Source organism: Zootoca vivipara, chromosome 2 (assembly GCF_963506605.1).
Source record: "Zootoca vivipara chromosome 2, rZooViv1.1, whole genome shotgun sequence".
Taxonomy (NCBI): domain Eukaryota; kingdom Metazoa; phylum Chordata; class Lepidosauria; order Squamata; family Lacertidae; genus Zootoca; species Zootoca vivipara.
In genome coordinates this window covers 23,548,194-23,575,951 of record NC_083277.1, presented here as the reverse complement: position 1 = coordinate 23,575,951, position 27,758 = coordinate 23,548,194, and the positions used below count along the sequence as shown (strand labels likewise).

Sequence of the window (27,758 nt, the reverse complement as noted above, 5' to 3'; positions counted from 1 at the left end):
CACAATTTTCAGGCCTAGGGGGCTTGTGCTGATGCCTCCCCAGCTGTTGCCATTAGCTACAGACTGCCTCCGATGTCCAAATGGACATGGTGGCTGAGTGGAAGAGGCAGCTGTTAGTAGTATCAATGGTCTTCAATGTCTGTATACTAATGCACAGAGCATGGGAAATAAGCAAGATGAACTTGAGCTCTTGGTACAGCAAACTAAATATGACATAATAGGCATCACTGAAACCTGGTGGGATGAGTCTCATGATTGGAATGTAGTAATAGAGGGATACAATCTATTTCAGAGAAATAGACCAAACAGGAAAGGAGGAGGAGTAGCGTTATATGTCAGGGATGTGTATACCTGTGAAGAGATCCAGGATTTAAAACTTCAAAGCCAAGTTGAGTGTATCTGGGTCAAAATTAAGGGAGAGAAAAATAACAGTGATCTCATTGTGGGAGTTTACTATAGATCCCCAAGCCAACTGAGGACACAGATGATGCCTTCCTGGAACTGATGGCCAAGCATTCAAAAGGCAGTGAGATAGTAGTAATGGGGGATTTCAACTATCCTGATATTTGTTGGATGTCAAACTCAGCCAAGAGCATAAGGTCGAACAGATTCCTCACTGGCCTTGAAGACAATTTCATTGTCCAGAAAGTGGGAGAAGCAACAAGAGGATCAGCCATTTTAGATCTGGTCCTAACCAATAGTGATGACCTGGTTAGTGGGGTAGAAGTGGCAGGATCATTCGGTGGGAGTGACCATGCTCTTCTGGAGTTTATTATACAGCGGAAAGGAGCAACCAAGCATAGTAAGACTCAAATCCTAGACTTTAAGAAAGCCGACTTCAGAAAACTTAGAGAAACGCTGGGTGAAATCCAGTAATACTAAAAGGGAAGGGAGTTCATGATGGTTGGGAGTTTATTAAAAGGGAGATATTAAAAGCACAACTTCAGGCAATACCAATGAGACGGAAACATGGAAGGTGCCTAAAGAAGCCAGGGTGGCTATCTAAAGAACTTTTAACTGAGTTAAGATTTAAAAGGGATATGTACCAAAAATGGAAAAAGGGGGAAATCACCAGAGAGGAATTCAAACAAATAGCCAGCATGTGTAGAGACAAAGTCAGAAAAGCTAAAGCACAGAATGAACTCAGGCTTGCTAGAGAGGTTAAAATCAACAAAAAGGGCTTTTATGGGTATGTCCGTAGCAAAAGGAAGAACAAGGAAACAGTGGGGGCACTTAGGGGAGAAGATGGTGAAATGCGAACAGGGGACAGAGAAAGGGCAGAACTCCTTAATACCTTCTTTGCCTCAGTCTTCTCCAAAAAAGAAAACAATGCCCGACCTGAAGAATATGGAGCAGATGATTCAGCAGGGGAAACCCAGCCCAGAATAAGTAAGGAGGTAATACAAGAATACTTGGCTAATTTAGATGTATTCAAGTCTCCAGGGCCAGATGAACTACATCCAAGAGTATTAAAAGAACTGGCAGAGGTGATTTCGGAACCACTGGCAATAATATTTGAAAATTCCTGGAGAACAGGTGAAGTCCCAGCAGACTGGAGGAGGGCAAATGTTGTCCCTATTTTCACAAAGGGGAAAAGAGAGGACCCAAACAATTACCGCCCAGTCAGCCTGACATCAATACCAGGAAAGATTCTAGAGCAGATCATTAAGCAAACGGTCTGTGAGCACCTAGAAAGGAACGCTGTGATCACTAAAAGTCAGCATGGGTTTCTGAAAAATAAGTCATGTCAGACTAATCTGATCTCATTTTTTGACAGAATTACAAGCCTGGTAGATAAAGGGAATGCTGTGGATATAGCCTATCTTGATTTCAGCAAAGCCTTTGACAAGGTGCCCCATGATATTCTTGTAAAGAAGCTGGTAAAATGCGGGCTAGACAATGCTACCATTCAGTGGATTTGTAACTGGCTGACTGACCAAACCCAAAGGGTGCTCATCAACGGCTCCTCTTCATCCTGGAGAGTAGTGACTAGTGGGATGCCACAGGGTTCTGTCTTGGGCCCAGTCTTATTCAACATCTTTATCAATGACTTGAATGATGGGCTTGAGGGCATCCTGAGCAAGTTTGCAGATGACACCAAATTGGGAGGGGTGGCTAATACCCCAGAGGACAGAATCACACTTCAAAATGACCTTAACAGATTAGACAACTGGGCCAAAGCAAACAAGATGAATTTTAACAAGGAGAAATGTAAAGTACTACACTTGGGCAAAAAAAATGAAAGGCGCAAATATAGGATGGGAGACACCTGGCATGAGAGCAGTACATGTGAAAAGGATCTAGGAGTCCTGGTAGACCACAAACTTGACATGAGTCAACAGTGTGATGCAGCAGCTAAAAAAGCCAATGCAATTCTGGGCTGCATCAATAGGAGTATAGCATCTAGATCAAGGGAAGTAATAGTACCACTGTATTCTGCTCTGGTCAGACCTCACCTGGAGTACTGTGTCCAGTTCTGGGCACCACAGTTCAAGAAGGATACTGACAAGCTGGAACGTGTCCAGAAGAAGGCAACCAAAATGGTCAAAGGCCTGGAAACAATGCCTTATGAGGAATGGCTTAGGGAGCTGGGCATGCTTAGCCTGGAGAAGAGAAGGTTAAGGGGTGATATGATAGCCATGTTCAAATATATAAAAGGATGTCATATAGAGGAGGGAGAAAGGTTGTTTTCTGCTGCTCCAGAGAAGCAGACACGGAGCCATAGCTGCCAAGTTTTCCCTTTTCTCGCGAGGAAGCCTTTTCAGCATAATGGAATTTCCCTTAAAAAAAGGGATAACTTGGCAGCTATGCACGGAGCAATGGATTAAAACTTCAAGAAAGAAGATTCCACCTAAACATTAGGAAGAACTTCCTGACAGTAAGAGCTGTTCGACAGTGGAATTTGCTGCCAAGAAGTGTGGTGGAGTCTCATTCTTTGGAGGTCTTTAAGCAGAGGCTTGACAGGCATATGTCAAGAATGCTTTGATGGTGTTTCCTGCATGGCAGGGGGTTGGACTGGATGGCCCTTGTGGTCTCTTCCAACTCTATGATTCTAGTATGGGGATGGAGGGAAGAGCCCCAGGTTAAGGCTGAGGGAAGCTGGGGCAGGGCCAGCTGGCAACAGAAGGGAAATCAGGGTCGGCTCCTTCTTGTCTACTTGAGTTGTCATCTTACTGCTCTCTCATTGTTCCTGTGCCTGTCACACCCACTTAGCTGTAAAAACTCCCACCTTATTTTGTCATGGAGAATCCCATCTCCACATCCCAAATAAACCTAGGATACCCAGAATAGTACCAAATTTTTACTTTATTGGCAAAAGTTCGAAGAAACAAATGTCAGAGAACTTTTTTGAAGAGCAATTATTCCAATCAGCAACCAACATTAGGATTTCAACCAATAAAAGTCTTGTACTGGCTTTAAAATTTAGTTTTAAAATCCTGATCCTAGGTAGAGAGAGACTCCTAATGCCTCTATTGAGGGAGTCAGTCCAAAGAGTTTAGCTTTTTGTAAAAGGCATCATACTGCTTAAATAATGGCATGTAAGGAAAGGTCTTCACCTCTGAATACCTATTTTGTAATGATCAAATAAAAGTACTATTTAAAAACTATTGGAAGCAGGCGATGCAAAATGTTAACACTGCATTAAGACACAACTTGTGCCTGGATGTTTCGTTAACATTAACATGCATGCGTTTTGGAGCAAGAAGCCAAGCAAGGATTCTTTATTACATGAAAAGTTGATACATCAACTTTTAAAGTTAATGTAAAATCAGTATAGATCTCTCCCTCTTTAGGGCAGGCGGGATCTGGAATAAAAGTACTGAAGACATCTAATCTAATTTCAAAAGGTTAATGATGCCTTTGTGTAAGAGGCTTGTAGGACTCACAGAGCAGAAAATAGTCTTAACTATGCTTTGCACTCAAGAGAAATGCAAAGGTGAGCAATTGGTACAGTGTGTTTCGTATTTAGCTGAGTACTGTTAAATATGGCCTTTTCTGCCAGTTCCCTTGTTTTGCTGCATTTTTAATCAAGGAATATGTTTATGAGGACAGAGTGCATTTGATCTGTGTATAGAGTTCTTTATTTATACAGTGGTACCTCGGGTTACAGACGCGTCAGGTTACAAACGCTTCAGGTTACAGACTCTGCTAACCCAGAAATAGTACCTCGGGTTAAGAACTTTGCTTCAGGATGAGAACAGAAATTGTGAGGCAGCAGCGGAAGGCCCCATTAGCTAAAGTGGTGCTTCAGGTTAAGAACAGTTTCAGGTTAAGAACGGACCTCCGGAACAAATTAAGTTCTTAACCAGAGGTACCACTGTATGGAGTTATAGTGTACAGAGTTATAGTGGAATTTCCTTTTAGGCCTAATATAGGAATGTGCTCAAATAGCTTCTCCTTGCTGAGGTAGGATCACTTACACCAGGTAGTGTTTTTATTACACTGTGTAGCTTTCTACCCCCTCCAGCAGTTGGCAGTAATGAGGGATGGAAAGAGAGTGCTCTTAAATATTGAAGTGTCCCCCACAATGCTGTGAACCCATATCTGCCTGCCTTATTTCTTGTGCGCCTATGTATTATGATTTTTTTAAAAAAATTGGCTTTGAATGGGGCGCCCTATGTCCATTCAAGATGCAGACCAAGCTATAACATTAGTAGGCCGAAAGTCCACAATGCTTTGTGCAGCAGAGCCAACTTGAGCTGTGATCCTATGCATGCGTACTCGGGAATAAGCTCCGTTGAACATAATGGGTCTTTTAAGTAATCATATATAGCCCAGGCTGGATTTGAGGCTGAAGCATATAGTTGTCTGTGTAAGGCTATAGTTAATATTAGAGGAAATAAAGTAGAACTGGCTGTCATTCCCACATAATTAATTGAGTTTACAATCAAGATCAGCTTTGGAGTCCAGAACTTGCCCAGCAAGTCTAATATCTTTTTTGTTTAATATAAAATGGTTTTCTGTGTTCTTGTAGAATAGTTCAAAGAAACTCAGAAGTAGGTAACAAGAAACAACAAACCTAAAACTTCTACTGTTCCTAAAGGGCTTTGTATCTCCAGTTAACAAGTCAAGACCAGAGTCATCTCTCATTTTCAGAGTGAACAGATGGTACAACTGTTGAGAGATCAGACAGAAGAATCTAATAAATTTAAACAAAAATCTGCTCTCAACACCTGTGTGTCTCATAAAACGGTGAAAAATTCAAAGTCCTGGGAATAGTTGCTAATTTTTTAGATTTTAATCCCAGAAAATATACCATCTTCATTCATCCATGTTCTTTTAATGAGAGTAATTGAACAACTGGATTTGGATGCTTCCGTTTGTATTTTTATTATTAAAAAATTATTAGTTTTCCAACATACCCCCAATAATAGCCAAAATATAACAGTAATTAATTCTCAAATTATACAATTATCAAAGTGCCAACCAGCTTCCATTTAATACATTTTAGTTAAAGTGGCTCCCCACATGATGGTTTGAGTGCATTTCCAATCTTATATTACTGCGTTCCATAATCTTAATTAATTTCAGTTACATTTCAGTTATAATAATAATCCCTTAGTCAACAGCTACATAATTAATGATTTCCATTTGTGATGTTACAATATATAAATTTATAAAGCTTCAAATGAGGAACTCAAACTATTATCTTTATTCTTTCCTGCATGTGAAAACAGTTATATCCCCGGAGATTCCTTCTGTCCATATATGGTGTTGTCTCTTTCACTTCCCAGCTGTTGTTTCCTCCCATCGTGACTTGGGTTGGAACTGAATCTCAAAAGTTTCTCAGAGTTCTTATATCTCTGTCCCTTGTTTTGATGTCTTGGATCAGGCGACAGTCTGCTAGAAACCATTCTGTCTCACTAGTAAAACATGTCACAGATCTTCACCATTCCCCCCTCAGCCTAGGAAAAGGTGGGCAGTTTTTGAACGTGCTAAAGATTTAATACTCCTTTCCAACTCCCAGAATCTCTGCAACGTTTTTATCACAACCCCCAAATTCTTTTCTTCCCAGCAAGAGATTTATAGCCCAATTAAACTTTATCTTAAATTACAATTGGTCAGTAGCGCACACAAATCTCAGTCTCTTTTTCCTTGTCTGTTGCATTTAAACAGAAGTGAGGGGAATTACTCTGTCTTTCCAAAACAGTCATACTTGAGCTTCCCCCCCTCCTCTCTTCATTTCAGATCACACACAGTTTCCATTTTTGCTTGTTAATATCAATATTACTCCAATGTCCCTTCCTCACTTGTAAATATAATTTTATCTTATATTCCAGAGATGGCTGCCGAATCATAAATATATAACAGAAGCTTAGAATAAACACACCTTGGGCTTCCCTCTCCCCAACCGACTCTTACGCCGAAGAAAATCTTATTTCAATTCAAACCTTTGATCCATGTAGCTGGTATATTCAACAGTATGTTATTATAACCCTTTTCCATCATGCACCGGTACTTTAAAGCCAATTAAAGATCCAATTAAACAGAGAACCTCTGCTTCTTAATGGCAGCGTTGGATGATTTTCGCCAGGCAGAGTGCTTTTGCCTCCCACATTCCATACTGGAGTGAGAACCAGGTACAGAGATGAACTGCAAGTGAAGCCCATTTACAAGGATGATTTACCCTCTATCATCCTTGTTTTTAGTTCGCTGATGATCCCCCACTGTCGTGGGAGCTGCCTCCATTAAGGCAGGTGGGACCGGAATGCTTCCCTTTTTAATTCACAAAAGCATCTAGGGCCATTGATTGGCAGTGAAGACAAAACATAAACCAGGGGTGATCAATAAAGACTTAAGTTAATCTGAGCACAGGAAACATTGTCAGGAGCTGGCTGGCTAACACAACAGCATTGATTTTTTTTTATAAAAAACCAAGTCAATAGTTTCCTGAAGAAGCAGCTTATGACATTTAAACCCATTGCATACAAATGGCATGGTTATTTATAATTAAATATGACTATTAGCAGACTCTGGAAACTTAAAGTCATTAGCTGTTGTTACCTACAATGTTGGGATTTCCTGATGCAGTTAGTTAACTGAGCCTTATCGCCACTAGTGGGAAGTGTTGGGAAGTTAATTATACTGTAGCTTCTCTAATTACATGTGAAGCAGCAGTAACAGGGCAGCAGTCCCACTGACTTTACTGGTAATATTAAAAAGTTTAGGTATCTATTTTCTATACAGTCCTTTCAAGGATACCATGTATTTCAGAGTTGTTTGGATTTATAACTAGCTACCTCAGTTCAGAAAGAGAGACCTGCAAGTTCAGTGTCCTATGATTGATGCAGATGGTGCCCCTGAACGTGTATGCCTGCTGCAGAACTCCCATTGGAAGTGCATGAGCATTTTGTTTCTCATAGCAAGCTACTGTTAAATGAAGTTCTTTAAGCTTTTATCTTATTACTGGATAGCAATAAAAGAGGATCAGACAAACTCACGGAGGATAAGGCACTCAGTAGCTACTAGCTATGATTGCAGTGTTGTACCTCCAATCCCAAAGGCAGTATGCTTCTGAAGACCAGTTGCCAGAAATCACAAGTAGGGAGAGTGGTGTTGCACTCAGGTCCTCTGCGTGTGGGCTTCCCATAGGCATTTTGCTGGCCACCGTGAAAAACAGGATGCTGGACCAGATGGGCTTTTCATCTGATCAAGCAGGACTCATTGTTGCCAGCATGATGTCCAGTGAATTGTGGGAACATATTTTGAGATTCAACTATGAGATGTGTGAATTCTTGCATAAAATAAGCAGCTTATTTTTATTTGCCCCATACATTGGGGAATATATATTATTGCTTTCCAAAGAGCTGGTTGTTGCTCACTTCTGTGCATCCACATTCATTGCTGACAGTTGGTTCCCTGACTTGTTAAGCATGACAGCCTTTGCCTATTTTCTTAATGAGAATTATGCTGGTTGCTGGATATGAGCTAGGTTTGACTTAGAGTGGGGATTAGCATTGGAGTTGCTGATGTCATAAATGTATTGAAAGCAAACAGACTGGTGATGGTATGGAATATTATTTATATTTCTTGTAAAACCCTGGGTAACTTGAGTATCCTGAAACATCTTGATTTGAAGGGCCACCCAAGGATATTCATGTGTGAACAAAAAGATGAACCTAGATTTTCTCCCTCCAGACCCAATATTTTATCAATAACGCAGTACCCTTTAAATCAAGAGGTAGACCACACTTTCAGGGTTCAGAGCCACATACTCATGCTGATGACCAAAGCAAAAATGGGTGGGAGACCCCTTCTCTCTCTCTCTCTCTCTGTGCCCTCCCTGTTCTTCATCTACCCATCTTGCTTTCATTTTCTCTCTCACACACATCTGTATGCACAAGCATTAAACCATACACACACACACACACACACACACACACACACACACCTTCATCCATTAATTAATTCTATTCCATTCATTCTCTCTCCAGGCTTGGCGGGTGGGGGGCACCTGAAAGGAGGTGAAGGGCTGTGGGTTGCCCATCAGTGTTCCAAACACTTCTGTATTGCCCAGGTAATATACTTGCACCCGATAGAGTGAGAGGCTTTGTGAGAAAGCTCCTTTGTCGAGGTAGGCCAGTCAATGTTATGAACAAAGTTAGGCTCTCAAATGTCCAAAGGATGTACCCCTATTCCTCATTCCATGGTGCAGCAGTTTAATTGCAACAGGGACTGCAGAGCTGAGCTTTTTTAGTATCTTTCTCTTCCAATGTAATGGCTCAAATAAGCCTCATTAAATAAATTGTTCTGTTCAACTCATACCCTAAAATAGCAAATGAGATACATATCCTAGTCTGCTTCACAAAGAAGGAAGGATGCTGTATCCTCATCTTTCCAGCCTGTGAATTATGGATGGAGGTCACATCGGGGTGCCTTTTATCAGTATTCAATGTGATCTTGTTTATTTTAAAAGGTATACCCCACCACTCTATCCAACAACAGGCTCTTGTGGCTGATGTATACCGGTAGTCTGTGACCATACTGTGGTCTATCTCCATGCAGGTTTCTCTCTCTTTCAGGCTGCCTTTGGACAAAAGCCTGTTTGAATTTACATGTAGGGTTGGATTGAGCATTAGAATAGGTGCACTGAAATAGAAGGTGCATAGGTTAGCCATGGTGTACATTAATATAGTGAAAATATCAACCAACTATTGTAAATACATCAAAAACCATACTTTATTTTATGTATAGCAATACAATTTACATATTAAATAACACTATAATAGAATGATTTGATATACTTTTAAAACATAACAAAAAGGAAATTCTTCAAGTTACAAAAAGGAAGAACAGAAAACAAAAAAATTAATAACTCCCCCCAAACCAAACACCACATTTCCCCAATGGGTCAATGAGACAAACTTATCCAGTGACTGGTTAAGTCTAATTCCTATTGCACACACTGACAATGGAATTTAAAGAAAATCCAGCATCAACAATCACTGTCCCAAAGAATAACATGTGTTGAATTCTTTTTGGAATGTGATGGCATTTCACTACTTCAATACACATAAAGTATGTATTCACATATCCACCACAAAAGGAAAAAAAAAACCATGAAGAAGTTGAAACTAGAAAAAAATTAGCTTTATATGAAAATATAAAATTCTATGATTATATACCATAGATACAAAGTTCCCAGAATATGCTTATTCAAGCAACAAAATATTTACAGTTTTAATGATTTCTGCTATTTAAAAATGAAGGAAATGAAAATAATGGATAGAGATGAATACTTAGTTCTTTAGAAACAATGGCTGCTTGCTAGTTTCAAAGGTTCTAACAAAAAAAAGAAAGGTCACTACCCCAAATGTTGGAGAGTTGTGACATTTTATAAAATTGACTATCTCCTCTTTTGGAGACATGTTTATTCTTAAAACTCAAGACATTTTTTCTTGAAATTAATTATCCTCTGTAGAAAAGGCTTCCCTTTGCAAATATCTAACAAAAATACTAAAAACAGTTGAACAGCTAAGACAATGTCGAGGCCAAGTCTTTTCATTACAGTTTCTCTGTGTACTCTCCCTGTTTGTTTTGCATGCCTTCCCCATACAGATAAGCAAAGCTAATGTAGTATGCATTACGGTACTTATAATGGCAATCAAGAGAGAAAGCTCAAGAATCGACATGTAAGGATGGAGAATTACATCTCAAAAAGAAAAGAAATGCAGTGGATAAGCAATGAGGCATTTCCCCTTCATATAAAATTCACTGGCACTATTTGAACATAACCATGTATCACAGGAGTGGGTGGCAGAAGAGAATGAATTTGAGAGAATGACTGCTAAGTCATTAACAGTGCAATCCTATACACACATTACCTGGAACTAAGCCCCATTGAACACAATGGGATTGACTTCCAACCAAACATGCATACAATTGCCCTGCAACGTAACTATACTTTCCTTATTTCTTCTTCTTCAAATTTTCCATTATTTTTTGCTAATAATTAGTATTATGTTTCTTTGGTAAAATTGATATCTCTACTTTAAAATACAATAGCAGTTTACAAGAAATCATATTTATAACAAGATCATTGTGCTATGTCATTAAAAAGGGATAGCATTTTGGTAGCGTTCCAATGAATCTTTCAATTAAAACCTTGCTCATCTGATTGCAACTCCACTAGCTCTACAATGGACCCTAAAAGTCTGTATTTCTTACACAGAGGTGTGCACATGTGCCACATGCACCCACATCTTTTGCCGCATGATAGTTTGCATTCAGAGTTTGATCAGACACACTGAAATGCTAAAGGATAATTTGTTTCAAAATAAAAGTTTTGGTTTACCTCCTGCACTATTCATGTGTGATGAACTTAATCTATGCAAAGTGACTTTTCATATCAACTATCATACTCAAGAAGTACAAAGCAAAGCATGTATTTGCAGTACTAAGGCTGTAGACTGGGAATGCCAACGGCACTACCCTTCCTTTAGATGAAGGTTCGATACATAAATACGCATTGATTTTCATGGCCAAACATACGAGGCAATTTGTTTCAGAGTATCCATATTGCAATCCCATGTTCTCTTTGTTTCCAGACCACATTAGCAAAGACAGGTTATACAAGCATCAGTCTTTTACAAGTGCATTTCTTTCAAAATGCTAATATTGAAAATGACATGTTTATAAATGAATCAAAATTCAGGTTTCACCAGAAGGATATCCTCTCCTCTACAATGAAGTATAGCCAATGTGAATCTAACAGAAAAGACCAATGGCAGTATTTCATTAGACTGCTGAGCCCACTGATCTGTTAATATAAATTCAGAGCTTACACTGATAAGCAATACTACAATATTCCTTGGATAAACAGATGCAAGACCCAATGCCTTAAGCAGGGTAGAAAGGCAGAACATAAATAGGACACAAATGACTAACTTGTTCCAAATAATTCACTGGGATGTAAGTCCTGATTAAGGGCCAAACTACTGACTTAATTGCAGAAATACAAATAATGTGCACATTTTTGTTGCAGCCAACGAGAAGAGTAAATAACGTCTAAAACGGGGAGGGGTTGATGGGAATGGAGAGTTAAACTCTCTCCCTCCCATGGTTCTGACAAAAATTAACTTCTCATAAACTGCTGCGCCAACTGCTGCTCATATGACTTTGGCAGGGAGAGAAAAAGTTGAACTCCTCCTTCCCACCCCATAAGGTCTGACGGCTGCTTAGGTTTCTCCTTGGTTGTTGGTATTTGCATAATAAAAACAATATGTCGATTGCATTCATGCAATCAATGTCACATCTGGTGTGGCCCAAACGCCTTTGAGTTGTGGCTCATGTCAATAGGATTGTTTCAGAACAAAACGACAGCTGCAACCTCAAAATTGCAGCTTTTCATGTCATAGCAAATTTACACTTTGTAACTTGAACTTCACATGAAACATCAAACCCTTCTTCCCAAACATATCTTGTTATTCCCCTCTTTACCTGCTGACTGCAGCATTAAGAATACACCCTGATTCCCATGTGAACTAATTAAAACAAAGCAATTGATCATTAAATCGAGTTATGCACCTGTGGACAAAATCCTGTAAATATTAAAGAAGAGCTGGAATTCACATGGAATTGGCTTTGCAAACCATCCAACTTCAGCTATACTGGTCTAATTTTGTCTTAAAATCCACACCGAAAAACACACTTGTACAACTTGGTACACATTTTCAGGAACTGGCTTAAGTGCTGCCAGGCAGTCTTGCCAAAACACATTCATTTCCCTCTGTAGTATCTCCTCCACAAATTCAGACTCAAATGAAAAGCTACCAACAAATCCAACTAAACCTGGGGGGGGGAAACATACACACCACACACCTCTTACTTTTTGAACCAGTCATTTCTTGCCACAAAATTTTGGATGTGAAGTGATCAAAGTTCGTCTCATGCTCAAAAGTTGTAATTTTCTGAAGGCAGTGCCCATTGCCAGCAATGGAAGCACTACAGTCCCTGATGCCAAGCCAAGCAGTATGCCTCTTGGTCAAAGCAGAAGCAGTACAGATGGTGTAACTTGAAATGGGTTTTTAAAGTGAAGTGCAGCTTCTGGATAGTCAGTCTTAAATCTACACAATGCAGTGGGCAACTTAGGCCCCTCTCTGGTGAGCTTCACTTAATGTAGTTTATTTACTGCGGAACCCAGAGTCCTTTTCCAGCAGCTCTAGAGTGCATGGATGGTTCTGATATGTACATGGAGCTCAGATGGTGCTGCCTCATCCATCTCTGTAACAGAGGAGGCTCTTCAATGCAATTACCATCAGGATCTTCTTGTGGTTTTGGACCCTACTTTCTCTAATGCCACATTAATAATTTCAACTGCAAATTTAAAGTGGACAGCAACGTGTGAGAGGCACTTAATTGTGTGTTTACAAACAACAGCTTCATGGATGAATTTTGGAGCAGCTGTTACATCGATGGATAGTTTCTCCTGCTTTGCTGGACATTTATTTTCACACCCTTTTAGGAGACCTTTACATTTTAGGAGACAATACTCTAAAGAAATAGGCATTTGTTTAAGAATATGATACTTGAATTAGTTTGCTGTCAGAGCAGGAGACAAATATACCTGCATCAACTTGTGTCAATAAAAACCACTTCAAACTCTTCAACTTAAGGGTTAAGGTCATCCAGATTATTTTAAGTTTAGTGGCGAAGTGTTTCGAATGTGTGGCTGGCACAAACTAGATTTCTCTCTTTTCTATGGATGAAGAAATCTATAAAACAATAGGACATTCTGTCAACATTATAAGCTGGCAGTTCCATTGTTTTTTCAATGGAACCAGCATTTCCTAAATGTTTGTACATTTTACTTTGAATAAATATTTAATGCCCTAATTTACTTTCCCATACATTTGGAGAGAAAACGCTGGAAATCATCATCCAAAGAAAGAAGTGGTTTTGCCCTGCAGTATTGAGGCACCAGCAGCAGCCTGGCTGTACATTGCAAATACCAAATATTTGCATAGCAACTCTTACATTTGTAGTAGTGACTGTTGCATGCAAATAATTCCCTAAAGCTACAATCCTATATGAATACCAAGGAGTAAGTCCCATTAGACTCAGTGGGGCTGGCTTCTGGCTATATAGTGATGGTGCCTTTTGGTTCCTACCAAATGTTAGAATTTTCAGTGGCTTTTTAAATAGAGGAGCTAGTAAAGGTGGTGCTATGAAGCCCTAGCACACAGTGAATTCTCACCAAGGTAGCAAACCTATCAAATTTGTGGTTCAGATGCAGAACTAGATGTCAAGAAGGAGACTAAGCTAGAACACCTCTACCTGACATCTAATTTTCTATTAGCATGGCTTTTTTGCCTAGGGGACTATTCAATTTACCATCTTAATGACAAGTAGACCAGTGTCTCTGTTGGTTTACCCTGGATTCCCTCAGACATGCACATAGCCACTTCTACCATTGACAGCTAGTACAGATATAACTGGCAGGAACCTGTTTTTACATGTAGGCACGTTCTTCTCATTATTTTGAATTGGAGGCATAGTAAAGTAAATTCAGACAAGAAGGGATCATTTTAAACAAACTGATTCAAGGACAAACCAAGATCACATGAGCACAATAAAGTAATTGGGGTAGCTTAACGTAAGTTATACATTTTAGTCATTAAAACCAGTTTGCCAATTATACTGAATTTTATACTAGCAAGGTCCACTCTGTAATCTTCCTCCTGTGGGCATTCACTGCTTATTTACAATGACCACAGATGGTATGGGCCATGTAACCAAGCACCTCATCAGAATTTAATTCATTTCCCCATTCTTACAGTGTAGATAAAAAGCAGTGCAAGGGGACCATCCATGCTGAAATGAGCTGCACAGAAAAGTGGTTTGGAAAGCAGAGCAGTTTTAAGTTATTCAAAACAGAGGCTTAAATGTAAAGCTAATGAGTGGAAATGGGTTTTCTTAAGTTTGAAATAGATTAAGTGGCTGCCTGAAGTAACAGGGACAGTATATTATTCTGTATTATACAGAAATGTATAATATATAGGAATGGATTGATGAACTAAGGAGATGTATGCTAAAAAATTAATTTGGTTAAAAAAAAAAGGAAGAGTGTAATCTTATAGGTAGTTTTTTTTATTAGATCGTTTCACCAGTAATATGGATCAGTACGTTTTAGCAGTAAAGTATGAAAATTACACACCAGTAAAAACAGCATCTAACAGCTATGAAATTAAGAAATTCCTTTTGCCATCCTGCAACATATTGTCAAGATAGAAATCCTGTTCCAGAAGAATGAAGGAAATATATGTTTAAAATGGTGAATACTAATTGGGAAATTGTGACCTAAATGCTTTTGGAATAAAATGATCTGGTAGTATATTGTTGATTACTAAATTGTCTGTGGTGGCAATATGCTCAAAATATTTTCCCATACTGAAATGTCATTGCGAAAATCTGGGGAATCAGTGAAGTTGTAAAACCAAAGACTGAGGTCAAAACTCAAGATTTGATTCGCTCAGTGTTTCGGGAATGTAATTTAGTATGTGACATGGAAAGCAATTCCTAGGCTTCCATGTAGCCGAGAGGAGCAATTCAAACAATGCAGACCAGCTATTTGACCTCTGGGTGCTACTGCACTTCAGTGTAGCTAGTGATCACCACACTACTTTGTCAAACAAGAAAAAAAAAAACACTCATCCATGTTACTGGAATACAGAAGACCTATAATGATTACCGAAGTTATATGAAAATTAATAAACATTGGAGTATGTTTAGAGTACAGCACTGTTCTTGTAAAACAAAAAGAATCCTTCTGGTCTAGCATTCAAGACTTTAGAGTCAAGGCTCATAGTAATTAACAAAACTTCATGGCATTTCAACTAAAAAGTAGCATGTTTTGTTGTCATGGAATGTCACATCAGGGTTTGTTTGCTTGCTTGTTTTTGTATTACAACTTTATAGGCAGTTAACACTGATCATATAGTGCAAACTAGATAAAATTGCGTTTCACTGTGTGAAATAAACAAGAGGTGCAAATGCTCAGTAGGATACCATTAAGACATAAAATGGCAAAAATAAATATCAAAACTTTTATCAGTGTAAAAAAGTAACTGGGTTATTGTATAACCTAGAGTCTGGCAAAAAAGGCCTCAAAAAAGTTTACTCAGTCTTCAGAAATTCCACAAATTAAGTGCCTTTTCAATATTCCAATTAGACAAGAGACTCCATGCTTTCTGCAGGATCTGATTCGTCGTTGGCCATAACAGCACCATTTTTGTCCAGTGCCATGGGGCCATTTCCGTTTTCCTTAGTGCTGACCAGGCTTAGCATTGCTTTGTAAAGAAATTGGTACTGCTCCTGGAATGGAAAGATCAGAACATTTAAAACAACCTAACATTCAAGGAAGTAAAATGCTCAGCTTGCATTTTCTAGGGGGGAATCAGTACCGTATTGCTTGCTGTGCCCTAGCCTGACACCTTTAATCTTGTAGCTCTCCCATACATATTGTGATAACCCACAATATAAACATTGTCACCAACCTTGCATTAGAAAATAATCCCAAAGCCAGGTACAATACCAATGAAACAAATCTAAGTTATGTGGCCAATCTGTTGAATAATTACAAAGTTGAGAGAACATACACAAATAACTATTTACAAAGGGCAGTGACAGATTCAACCAAAAGACTTGCCTCGTCAATCAATTTTGTTGGTTGTGCGTTACAGCTGAACCCCCGCCCAATTATTGCACTAGATTCACTCTCATCTTTTTTTCCAGTCACCTCTCAAAAACTACATCTTCAATAAAGATTTGTTTATTCGCCTTATTTTAATATTACGTGCAGCTCCTTTCTGCTCTGATCTAGTCTAAAGAGTTAGGGCATACAAGTCCTGTGCTTCCTGTGAAGCCTGCAGGCACAATGCAGGGATGGAAGCATCTCCAATTTAACAGATGTTCATCTGGGACCAAAGGAGAGCACTGCCACTCATTCATCCTAACCTTTATCTGAGCATGCAAGTCTGAACACTGTGTAGCGCATACTTAACGACTACATATTAGAAACGAAAATGTTTTGAAGTCAATAAAGGAGCATGGGGACAGAGGTCGGTGGGGAAGCTGGGAGGGAAAAGAGGGAATAAGGTACTGCATTGTTTTGTTGTAGTATTGTGAAAACTGTAATGAACTATAGTCTAAAAAACCCAAACCCTGCAGGAATATAGCAAGTTAAAAAGTAACTGAATGGTAGCACTGACTCCATGGATATTCTCCATCCTGGAACAAACTCAGTTGGATCTAAGAAGGAAAGGGAATTCCGACCCTAGATAAATAAAGGTCAGGGTCTAAGATTATGCTTATTGCTGCACTGTGGTTCTTAGTTGTTCAGGATACCTGGCAGCAAAACTGGTGGAGACTCTATGAATATATGTGGTGGAGGAGGAATATATGTGGAGGAGGGGCATGGGACTGTATGCAAAACATGTGCATAGATTTTAAATGGACATTTTCCTGTTTAGAAACTACCTTGTAAACAACTTAATCTCCTTTTAAAAGACTTACAATGTCTGTAAATACTCCAGGCCTCATCAGATTGATCATCTTTGCCACCTGGAAAACGTCAACAGCATTTTCATTCTCCAGCTGCTGGGACAGGGTGGTAAGGGCACATAATGTTCCAGCCGCCACTGCTCCATACCTGCAAACCCAGAGAACAGTTGCATTCAGATGCTCGTAGGTGAATCATAAAGCCCCCTGTCAAGCAGCAATGAAAATCTGATGTCTTTGTATCAGCTTTGAATTGCACCTACAATCCCTGCCAGATAGGTGTACCTATGCTTTGGATTAGTTTGCTGTTGTGTTAATGAATAAAATAAGTGATGATGTGGTCGAGTGCACAGAAGGAAAAATTTTCATTTTCAGCTACATTTCCTCAGAATGCAGTTAAAAGTGGAACATATATTATGTATGAAGGCATAAAAATAAAAATCAGTGAATATAACAAATAACCCAAAAAGCAATTTATAAAAGAAATGACTCAGCACTGTTAGAAACAGAGGTTTGATATTTTTTGTCTCATGAAATGCCCAGATCAATAACTGTCTTAATTTTGAATATTGCAAGAGCAGCCTTTCCACTACCCAGATGAAAGGCCAAATAAGCTTCCATATTTACTGTAATCTTTCTTATCCAATCTATAAAATGAAATGTGATTTGATGGATATACATACTCATCGTGAACAATGGTGGGGCCATCTCTTGTTAAGGCCTCTTCCTTGATTACATTGATAAGCTCAAAGGTACTGCTGATTGGGGCATCTGGGTTTGGCCATTTGGGACACTGAAAATGGCGTACTTCCAAAACATAGTCATCCTGGAACGAAAACCAACCCAACAGTTAATCGTTTTAATTCCACTTTTATGTTTAAAAATGCACTTCTAACATTCAAATATATTCACTGATCACTTCTAGCTAAAAAGAAGTTAATCCAGGCTCAGATTGCTATGAGGAAGCATGTCTTGTCTCCTGCCCATACAAACAGGAACTCTCTGCAAGTGACATGTGGTAGCCTTCATTTTTATTTAAGAACAAAAGAAGTCCCAGATGAATTGGATCAATGGCCCATCTAGCCCAGCGTCCTGTCCTCACGAGTGGCTAACCAGATGCCCATGGGAAGCTTACAACAGCTGCCACGCACTGGGCTAACATCTTCATCAAACTATACAATCCAAGGTCTCAGTCCTGGTCACTCACCGCTAGTCAGACCCCACGAGTATCTATGTGAAAGATTTTTTTTTTTTTGCACCAACATGTATCACTTTTTACTTGTTTACACTAAATTGCATTTTCCATTCTACTACCCATTCACTCAGTCTAGAGAGGTCATTTTGGAACTCTTCACAATAGTTTTTTGTTTGTTTTAACAACCCTGAACAATTTAGCGCAGGCATCCCCAAACTTCGGCCCTCCATATGTTTTGGACTACAATTCCCATCATCCCTGACCACTGGTCCTCTTAGCTAGGGATCATGGGAGTTGTAGGCCAAAACATCTGGAGGGCCACCATTTGGGGATGCCTGATTTAGCACCACCAGCCAACCTGACCACCTCACTGCTCACTCTTACCTCTCAATCATTTATGAACAAGTTAAAAAGCACAGGTACCAACATTGATCCTTGCGGGACTGCATTTTCTACGTCTCTCAATTTGGAGAACTGACCATTTATTCCTCCTCTCTGCTTTCTGCTACTTAACCTACAAGAGGACCTCTTCTCTTAGTTTATGACAACTAAGCTTATGTGGCCGTCTTTGGTGAGGTACTCTGTCTACAGCTTTTTGAATGTGCAAGTCTGCTACATCAACCAGATCACATCTATATACTTGTTGACTATCAAATAACTCTAATAGGTTCATGAGTCAGGACTTAACCTGTTAGAAGCCGTGCTGACTCTGTTCAGCAATGCTTGTTCTTCTTTTTGCTTGTTTTTTTAAATTTGTTAACAGTGCTATGCATCAGTTTTGCCAGGACAGATGTTAAGCTAACGTGCCTGTAATTTCCAGGACACCCCACTCCTGCGATCCCTTTTTAAAAATGGTGGCTACTTTCCGATAACCAACTCCACTTGTGAGGCCTGCAAAAGCTGCTTTCAATAGCAGTGATGCATCCAGAGAAATAGCTGGTGGACATGCACCCTTAGTACATTCTTCTTAAAAATGAAAATAAAACAAAACCAAGCCCTTGGTGTGATTCGTGTCTGAGAAACTTTCACCTTTGGATCAGATAAAAGCTGAAATGTTATGACCTTCTGTGGAAATGTGGTATACTGGAAACAAAACTGAGATATGACAGGAGAAGACCTCTGGGAAGAAAGAGGGAAACTGATAAATCCACTATGACCAAACAAAGACATTAAGCCAATCCCACTGAAAAGCATGCATATCAATTGTTAACTGAGAGCAGCAGTACTTTGAATGCCAAGCAGATTCCAGATTCACCTCTGGAGGATGTTTTATATACCTGGGTAGCCTCAAGGATAAAGTCATGGATGATGATCTGCTCCTCATTAGAGAGGCACAGTCTGTCTTTGCTGATAAGGGTCACAGTAAATGCCTCGCAGTTCATGGATTCTTCTCGACTTGGCCAGTACACAAATTCATCCTCTGCCTAAAGACAGAATGAATCAGACAGACCTTTTTTGTATATTTCTTTCCTTTTTACATGAGCAAAATTCAAAGAATCAAAACTTGGTTTAATAGGAAGAAATACAAATTGATCTTTCTTTCTTTTTACAAAATGTATCCTGTTGAAGCAACAGTATGAATATCATAGGGATACTCTGAGCTTCCCAATCAGGGCAAGTTTGATATTTAATTGGTTTCACAGGGAACTGCATATTTTAGAACATTTATAAAATTAAAGTTTTATAGAGGGGTACAGATTTCGCAGAAACACAATAACATTTTATAATGTAGTTTTTCATGACTTAAGGTAAGCACCTGCTCAAAGCCACAAAGGGCATTAGATATTGACATGTTATTTCCTTTATTTGCTATCCATAGAGCCCTTTAGGACTTGATTCAAAGCCTCAAAATTCCCTTTTTTAATAGTAACTTCAGGACATAGAGAGATATTATATGTGTATCACCCACCCACACCCACACACCCCGGTTGTACTTCATGCTATATATTTTAAAAGTATTGTAAGTTCACAATGAATTCTGAAGAATAAAAATGAGTTTTCCTTAAATACTCTGCTTACATTTAATTTTTAAAATCAATACATTAAAAAATAACACCACCCACCCACCCACCCCCTCATTCTTAACAGATCCAGATAACCTGATTCTGGTTTGGGAAATCCAACCAAAACAGAACCTGCTTAGGACAGCACAAACTTAGTTAAGGGCACATAACTGTTAGGGTCTACATCTTACCCTGAATTCAGTGCTAATACCTTAGAACAGGGGTAGCCAACCTGGTACTCTCCAGGTGTTGCGAATTAGAACTTCCATCAGCCACAGACAGAATGGTCAATGGTCAGGAATGATGGAGGTTGCAGTCTACAATATCTGGATGGCACCATGTTGCCTACTCCTGCCTTAGAAGATGACATTGTGTCCCAACCAGTGACGAATGCTGGCAGAGAAAGAGCCCTGGAGCAGAAGAAAATGTGGGCTCGCTCTCTTGTTCTTCTAACCAGAAGCCCACATTTCCCTGGAGAAATACCCCCAGAGTCATGGGAAGAGTACAGATTATATTCCTGTGCCATAGTCCACAAATCCATTAGATAAGATGGGAAGGTGCTCACTTCACTAAGAAACCAGTAAATGCCAAACAACTCACTGTGTGTTTCTGTCTTTCTACACAACCAATCAACTAGGGTAACAACTGATTAGGCACCTGCAGTAATTTAATGGAAATGACAACATACTGCTCAGCTGTTTTGTAAGATGCCCATCTATAGAGGTACACTGCAACAGTAAACAAAGTAATTTTACATGTTCTGTTGTTCAAGAAGATAAGGGCAGGGAGATATTATTTCTCATTGGCATTTGAGAAAGAGAGGTCACAAATGTAGGTTGATATCCCTGAGGGTGACTGGTGCAAAAGCGCTAAAGTTTTTCTTCTTCCCTTTCGAAAAAGCTCACTGGATAGACTTTGCCTTCACAGTAGGGCAGCACAGAAATGGGACATTTTGCAGTGATGCTGACAGAACACAACAGTTCCCCCCAACTTCTTTCCCAGGCATCTTTGGATACTGTGGATTATGGAGCTGTTAAAGGAGACACCAACTATGCTTTGCATTGAAGTACAGCCATGATATGTAGTTAAGTGGCCCAGTTCTTGCTCCCTGCTGTGATACATCATTAATATAAAGTATGTGGAGTTAAATAACTTACAAAGCTCTGGTTATCCGGAAGCATGACAATGATCTGTGCATTGTGATCCCAGATCATTCTCCAGAAATCTTTAGTTGTGTGTGGCAGGGGATGCTGTGTAATGATGAACTCGTTGCTCCGATAGTAACCCTTTTAAAGCAAGAACCAGTTACTCCGTGCATAGAATAGTTTGGAAACTTCATGGATGAGAGCAGACAATACAAGTTTATTAGATTGCTAAATTTTCAAAGCTCCCTGCTGTGTTAATTTATCCTAAAACAATACTGGAGAATATATAAACAAAAAATAAACTCTATAAACATGTTTCACTTAACTGAATAGTTTCCACCAGGAACGGCAACCCATTGAGTATAGAGGACGACAGTGGAAACAAGTAAGATTAGCTGCAACTAATATTTGTTTACCCTAATTAAAAATAATGGATTCAGCACAGTTATTGGATATATTGCCTTCCTTCTGTGATGCCACTTGTTCTTGTTTCTGGTACAGCAAATGTCACTTCAGATGTTTTTTTAAAAAATTCCTCCAGTAGAATGACATTGCCAATGACAAAATATGAAAATGACACACAATACAGTGGTACCTCTACTTACGAATAACTCTACTTACGAATGTTTCTACTTACGAATGGAGCTCCGTCCGCCATCTTGGATGCGGTTTAGATAGGATTTTTTCTACTTACGAATTTTTAGATAGGGTTGCTTCTACTTACGAATCTTTTCTCCCAATGCATTCCTATGCGATTCGACTTACAATTTTTTTCGACTTACGAATGTGCGTTCGGAACGCATTAAATTCGTAAGTAGAGGTACCACTGTATGCAACTATGAAGAATATGACTGGCCAATGTAGGGCATGGCCCATCCCTCCTGCACAGCAGCTCACAGAGCAGTGCAAGCAGGGCAGGATCTCCACAGGACTGAACGAGCCTTTTAACTACACCATAGTCCTTGGCTGGGACATATATCCATTGCAGCATGCTGGTTATTACCTGGAACAGGAGATGTGCTGGGCTCCTCTCATTCTACATAATAGCTGGCATGCTTTAGTGAACATCTGCCCAGTCAAGGGCTGGCAAGGGAATCAGAATTAGAAGACTCAATTGAAGCTCTGTGGTGATCTCATCCCATGAGCTGTGCATGCAGGAGAGGATGAATTGTGCCCCTAACTCCCCAAGTTATAAAAAATGTATTTCTTTTAATTCTAAGCAGCACTATATAACGTTTGTTGCACACAGTGGCTGTTCTTTGAAAAAAAGAATCACCTCATTGAAAAAAGAAACACAAGAGCTATTTGCAACAATAGATAAAAACCAACTGATTGAACAATTTTATATTCGGTTACTTTCCGTTGATTTTCTTACCATAATATAAGAGGCATTAATGTAATCAGTTCCTTTCATTCCAGGTAATGGTGCCAGTCCCACCCTTGCTCGTTCAGCTGTAAACAAACAAATGAACAGAAGAAAAGCCCATATCAAACAAAAATCCCAATCTAAGCACAGCAGCTATCATAACACAACTCCTACTTCTCCCAGGGCCAGACCCAGTATCATAAAATTTGCTGAGCTCATGCAGGAGATAAAGCTATAAAAATGATAAAATGAAATGTTTGCACAAGGATATAATTTCAGCAATAAAATTTTACTACTTTCTGCTATCCCCAGATGCCAAATAATAGTTAATAGCGAATTCCCACTCCACTATGAAATTCACCCAGGGCCTTGGACCAGATACTCCCAGCCTAATTTACATCACAAGTTTGTTGTGAGGATGAATAGAGTCAGGTCTATGTGCCTCGAGCTCCTTGGAGAAAAGGCAGAGGATGAAAACATATTAAATGAAATAAAGATTTGATGATGATCAGATCATTTATGGGCAACGGCACAGAACAACATTTGATTTATTTTTGCTGCTCTCATCCCTTTCCAAAAGTAGGGACAGCAGCAGCCACTTCCCTAACTTCAGGGCAAGTCAGCAGCTATCCTCTGAGAACCACATTAATTGAAGTTAACTACCACAAGAATGCACACACAGAGCAGTGGATGTAATCTAGACCAGGCATGTCCAAAATCTGTTTCGGGGGCCTAATCTGGTCCGCTGGTTGGTTTAATCCATCCCCTGTGGCAGTTTATTTACTGAGGTAAAATCCTAAAAAAATCTCATCAACTTCAATTCTAAAAAAGGAACCAAAGCTCAAGAACTTTGGGGTAAAATCCTAAAAAAAGGTCAACAACTATTCAATCCTAAAAATAGGTCAACAACTTTGGCTGGCCCTTTGGTCGGCCCTCAAGGCCCTTTACTTCATCAAATCTGGCCTTCTTTGAAAAAAGTTGGACACCACTGGACTCTTCTAATGACTGCAGAGGTAGCCACGCTTACCAATTCTTTTGAGGAGCGAGCATAAAAAAACTTCAACAAAGCAGATAAGCAAAAATACTTGGATTTCAGCTGATTTAGGCCAATGACTCCAGATCAGTTTTGCCTCCCAGCCACTGAAGTGCTTCTAAAGATAAACTTAATATTTCAGATGTAATATTTTTATTGTAGGACTAACACGGACAAATCATCCTTAATGGTGATTTATTTACCCCATTTATTTATTTAGATTTATTCACCCATTGCCATGAAGAATTGGGGTGAATTACAACACTTTGAAAACCAATGCCATAAATATTTGGGACCTGCAACAAAAAGTTGCAGCGTGCAGTCCTCCGGTTCAGTGTCCCAGCCAGCCATACTCTCCTTCACAATACTCTGTTCCATTCCCACTCCTACCTCGTTTTCCATCCCCCCACCAACAAACAACATTATATGGCTATTGAGCATGGACAGAATACATTGAGCTGTTCGGGGGGGGGGGAGTCTTTTCCCTTAAGATTTTTTCGTCCCTAAAATTATTTTGCACTTCTGAAAGTGCTGATAATTGAATTTCTGCAGGAAAAGACAACTGAGAATTCCTGAAAGCTGTATTAAGTTCCCTGAAAATATTTCAAAATACTTCATCACTGTTGTGACGTGGGGTTTGTGATTTCAGCTCTCTTGACATAATATGCTGGAGGCAGTTCTCTAGTAACAGCTCTTTATTAAAGTGAACAAGACTGACTGTGAGGGCAGGAAGGCTACATTTATAGGGACGGAACTAGCTAGGAAGGGATACATTTTGGAGGGAACAATATCAGGCAATCACAGTGCTGCCTTTTGGAGGAAACCAATAAGAGAGAGGATCCAAATACAGCAGCTTAAATGAACCAATAGTAGCTGTACCCTCTGGAACCAAAAGGCAGTTACTTTATCCTAATGCAATACAGACAATAATAATACAGATATAAAATCCTTTGACTCAATACACAACAATCACTATATTAAACTCTTATACTTTCACTTGGTTCAAAACTTATTTGTATTTATGCATTCGGATGCATTAACATGCATCCAGCAATAGGAGCCACAAATCAGATTTATAATTAAAAAGAACTCTAACCCAATAGCACAAAACAATCCAATTGAGGGCCCATATCACTTCATGCAAAGACAATTCAGAATTTAGCACAAGGAAATTATTCAGCACAAAATCAGACTTTAAGATGTGATCTTACATGGCACAACTGATGAGTTTCTGTTCTTTTCTTTGTTGCAGTCCTTCTGAGCACTGAAGCACTCCACATATTTAGCATTGCATTGCATAACCAGCTAAAAATAATAATAAGCAAGAGTGATTAAGTCCTTTGCAGTTCTTTCTCTTTCACACACACAGATATTTCTTATTTCTGGAAAAAATGCATCTCTGGAAGACTGAACTGTAAGATATGCTAAAAGCATTCAAAATGCCAAGATGAACTGAACTTTCTGCCTAAAGAAAGGTACTTATACAAACACGTGTTGGTCCCTCAAGTTTGTATAGGTCTCATATCACGCAGGGTAAATGAAATTCCATTCCAACCTGGTTTGACAATGTCGATTTGAGTTCTGCTGAAGACATATTGCAAAGCCCCAAAGACATATGTAGGTCAGAACAGGTCTCAGGAAACAAAAAAGCTCTCTCTGTTCTTTTATAAAACATCAAAACAAGACTACGCCTAAGGATTTTTTCCTCCTTGCTGCTATTGTGAACCTGAATGCTGCAGCTGAGATCAGTTATTCCCGGGCTTGCCTATTTTGCCTGCCAAGTTGAGTGTGATACTTTCATGGTAAAAAGTGAGCTGCTTCTCAAGATACTTCACAGACAAAATTGTCACATATTTTGTTCCTACTTGGACGCCGCAGTTAGTGATGTTAAATTCTCGAGAAGAATCTTTTGGAGAATATTCTCGAGAATGTTCTTGACTAATGAGAATATTAGAGAATTTTCATTTAAAATAGAATATTCATTTTAATGCATTGAAAAGGATATCATTTAATGCATTCAAAATGATATAATTTGTTAATATACATGTTTATTAATGGGTAGACTTGTTCAGATGGCAACCAAAAATTGTACAGATACTTTTATTCTATAGGGCAATGCAGTGAATTCACATTCTTTGATTTTTTTGCACCAAACTTGAAATTGAAAATTCAACGTGAATGACTCACCACTAACTGTATATTTAGTAAAGGAAGCACAGTGAAAATATATAAGCACAAGCCTACTTGTCACTTTCAAATATCAAATAGAAAAGTAAAACGTGTTTTATAGTTAAAGTTAAATCATTCTAAGGTGATGGCACCAGTAATTATCATGCTAAGGTTTGGTATAAGAAAACTCAGTTAAATCATATTCTATTCTTCCATTAGAACATGTACATGTTATAGGACATGTCAAAAAATACAATTGGCATGTTAAGGTTTGATACAAGTACGGTAAATTCAGTAATAGGCTATCTTGTGCTTCTAATAGCTCTAACACTTAATAACTGTTTTGGTGACTAAAACACAGCTTGATAAACAAAACTATAGGCATACATATAAAAAAGAAGCCATTAACATTAAATATATTATAATATATTTCAGTATGTCAATCTCTGGTAAATGGCACCTTATACCATTGAATGTGGAGAATATTCTCCAGAGAATTTTCTAGCAGAGAATATTCTCAAGAATATTCTCATTCTCAAGAATATTCTCACCTCACATCACTAGCCACAGTTAATGCAGATGCAATAAGTGTAAACCTGGGTCCTACTTGCTCTACTTTTTATGGATAGTTTTTCACTTGTGTTACTGAAGATGTGGACAAGATCAAGGTGTTACTTTTGGTACAGAGAGCCCTTAACAGCTTGAGACCAGTTTACTTGTGAGATCGCCTTACATTACATGTGCGCCCTTGATCGCTTCAATCTGCAGAATTGGCACTGTTACAGATGCCACACAATACTCATACTACAGTTGTCACAAATCAATCTTTTAGTGTGGCGGCACCTATGCTTTGGAATTCCCTGCTTATTGACATCAGGAAGGTGCTTTTGCTGTACACCTTTTGTCACTTGTTTAAAACAGGTTTGTTTAGCCAAGCCTATAATGGCATGTAGATGCTGATGTGTTTAAAATGTTTGTTTTAAATGTGTTTAAAATCCCACCCAGTCTGTAATATTTCATTCTTAGGAAAGGTGCTTGAGGGTGCAGTGGTGATAAAACCTGCAGGATCTCTTCAATGACACAGATCATCATGATCCATTTCAGTCCCACTTTAGGCAAGGTATAGGATGGAGATGGCCATGGTCACTTTTGTGGCTGACCTTTTCCAGAAGCTCACAAGGGAGTGTATCCCTGCTGGTTCTGCTGGACCTCTCAGCAGCTTTCAGCACCATCTATCATGGCATCTGAGCCAGCTGGTTGGGATAGCCTCTGATCCATTTCCAGGCTCTGAATTGAAGGATGCTTATTATGTCCTGAATGGCACAGTACTGGGGTATTTAAATGCCCATCTACTCCTAGGTGAACTTGCCTTAAACATTACTACAACTTCAGAGGTGTAACCAAAAGCCTTTTTATCAGACCGTTCCTCCCACCCATCCACATTGATAAAGTACCAGTTTTGGTCTGATCACTTTACCCCCCTAGTAAAGGCAGCAGGGCTGAACAAGCTAAGAATGAAGCTTACCTTGAACTGTTTCTCTAGCCGAGTCCTTCCTCCAATTCCAGGTATGAGAATGCTATTAACATAGCTATGTAGCTGGTGAGCAGAAACTTCAGTCTCTTTCCCAAGAATGGCTTCCAACAAGGCATCATGAATAAAAACATACTGCTCCTAGAATGGCAGGAAGCAAATAAGGAATGAAGAAGCAAGCCCATAGTAAGTGGAGCATAGCTTCTTTAAAGGCAACCACAGTGGTGCCTCGCGAGACAAATTTAATTCGTTCTGTGAGTCAATTCACTATGCGAAAAATTCGTCTTGCGAATACCATAGGAATGCACTGAATTTTAT

At 39.2% G+C, this 27,758-nt stretch overlaps 1 protein-coding gene across 3 annotated transcripts in view; it reads right to left on the bottom strand.

The window, feature by feature from the left end:
- Positions 1-9,162: 9,162 nt before the first annotated feature.
- The window catches only part of PTPRG (protein tyrosine phosphatase receptor type G), a 584,481-nt gene continuing 565,885 nt past the window's right edge, over positions 9,163-27,758 (bottom strand). For all 3 annotated transcript variants that reach the window (XM_035106776.2, XM_035106775.2, XM_035106777.2), the window contains exons 22-29: positions 27,435-27,581; positions 24,952-25,045; positions 22,717-22,793; positions 21,354-21,482; positions 19,471-19,617; positions 17,682-17,824; positions 17,014-17,149; positions 9,163-15,813 (exon numbers count right to left, since the gene is read on the bottom strand). In XM_035106776.2, coding sequence (XP_034962667.2) covers positions 15,667-15,813; positions 17,014-17,149; positions 17,682-17,824; positions 19,471-19,617; positions 21,354-21,482; positions 22,717-22,793; positions 24,952-25,045; positions 27,435-27,581 — 1,020 coding nt within the window. In that variant the 3' untranslated portion in view covers positions 9,163-15,666. The remainder of the gene's footprint in view (positions 15,814-17,013; positions 17,150-17,681; positions 17,825-19,470; positions 19,618-21,353; positions 21,483-22,716; positions 22,794-24,951; positions 25,046-27,434; positions 27,582-27,758) is intronic.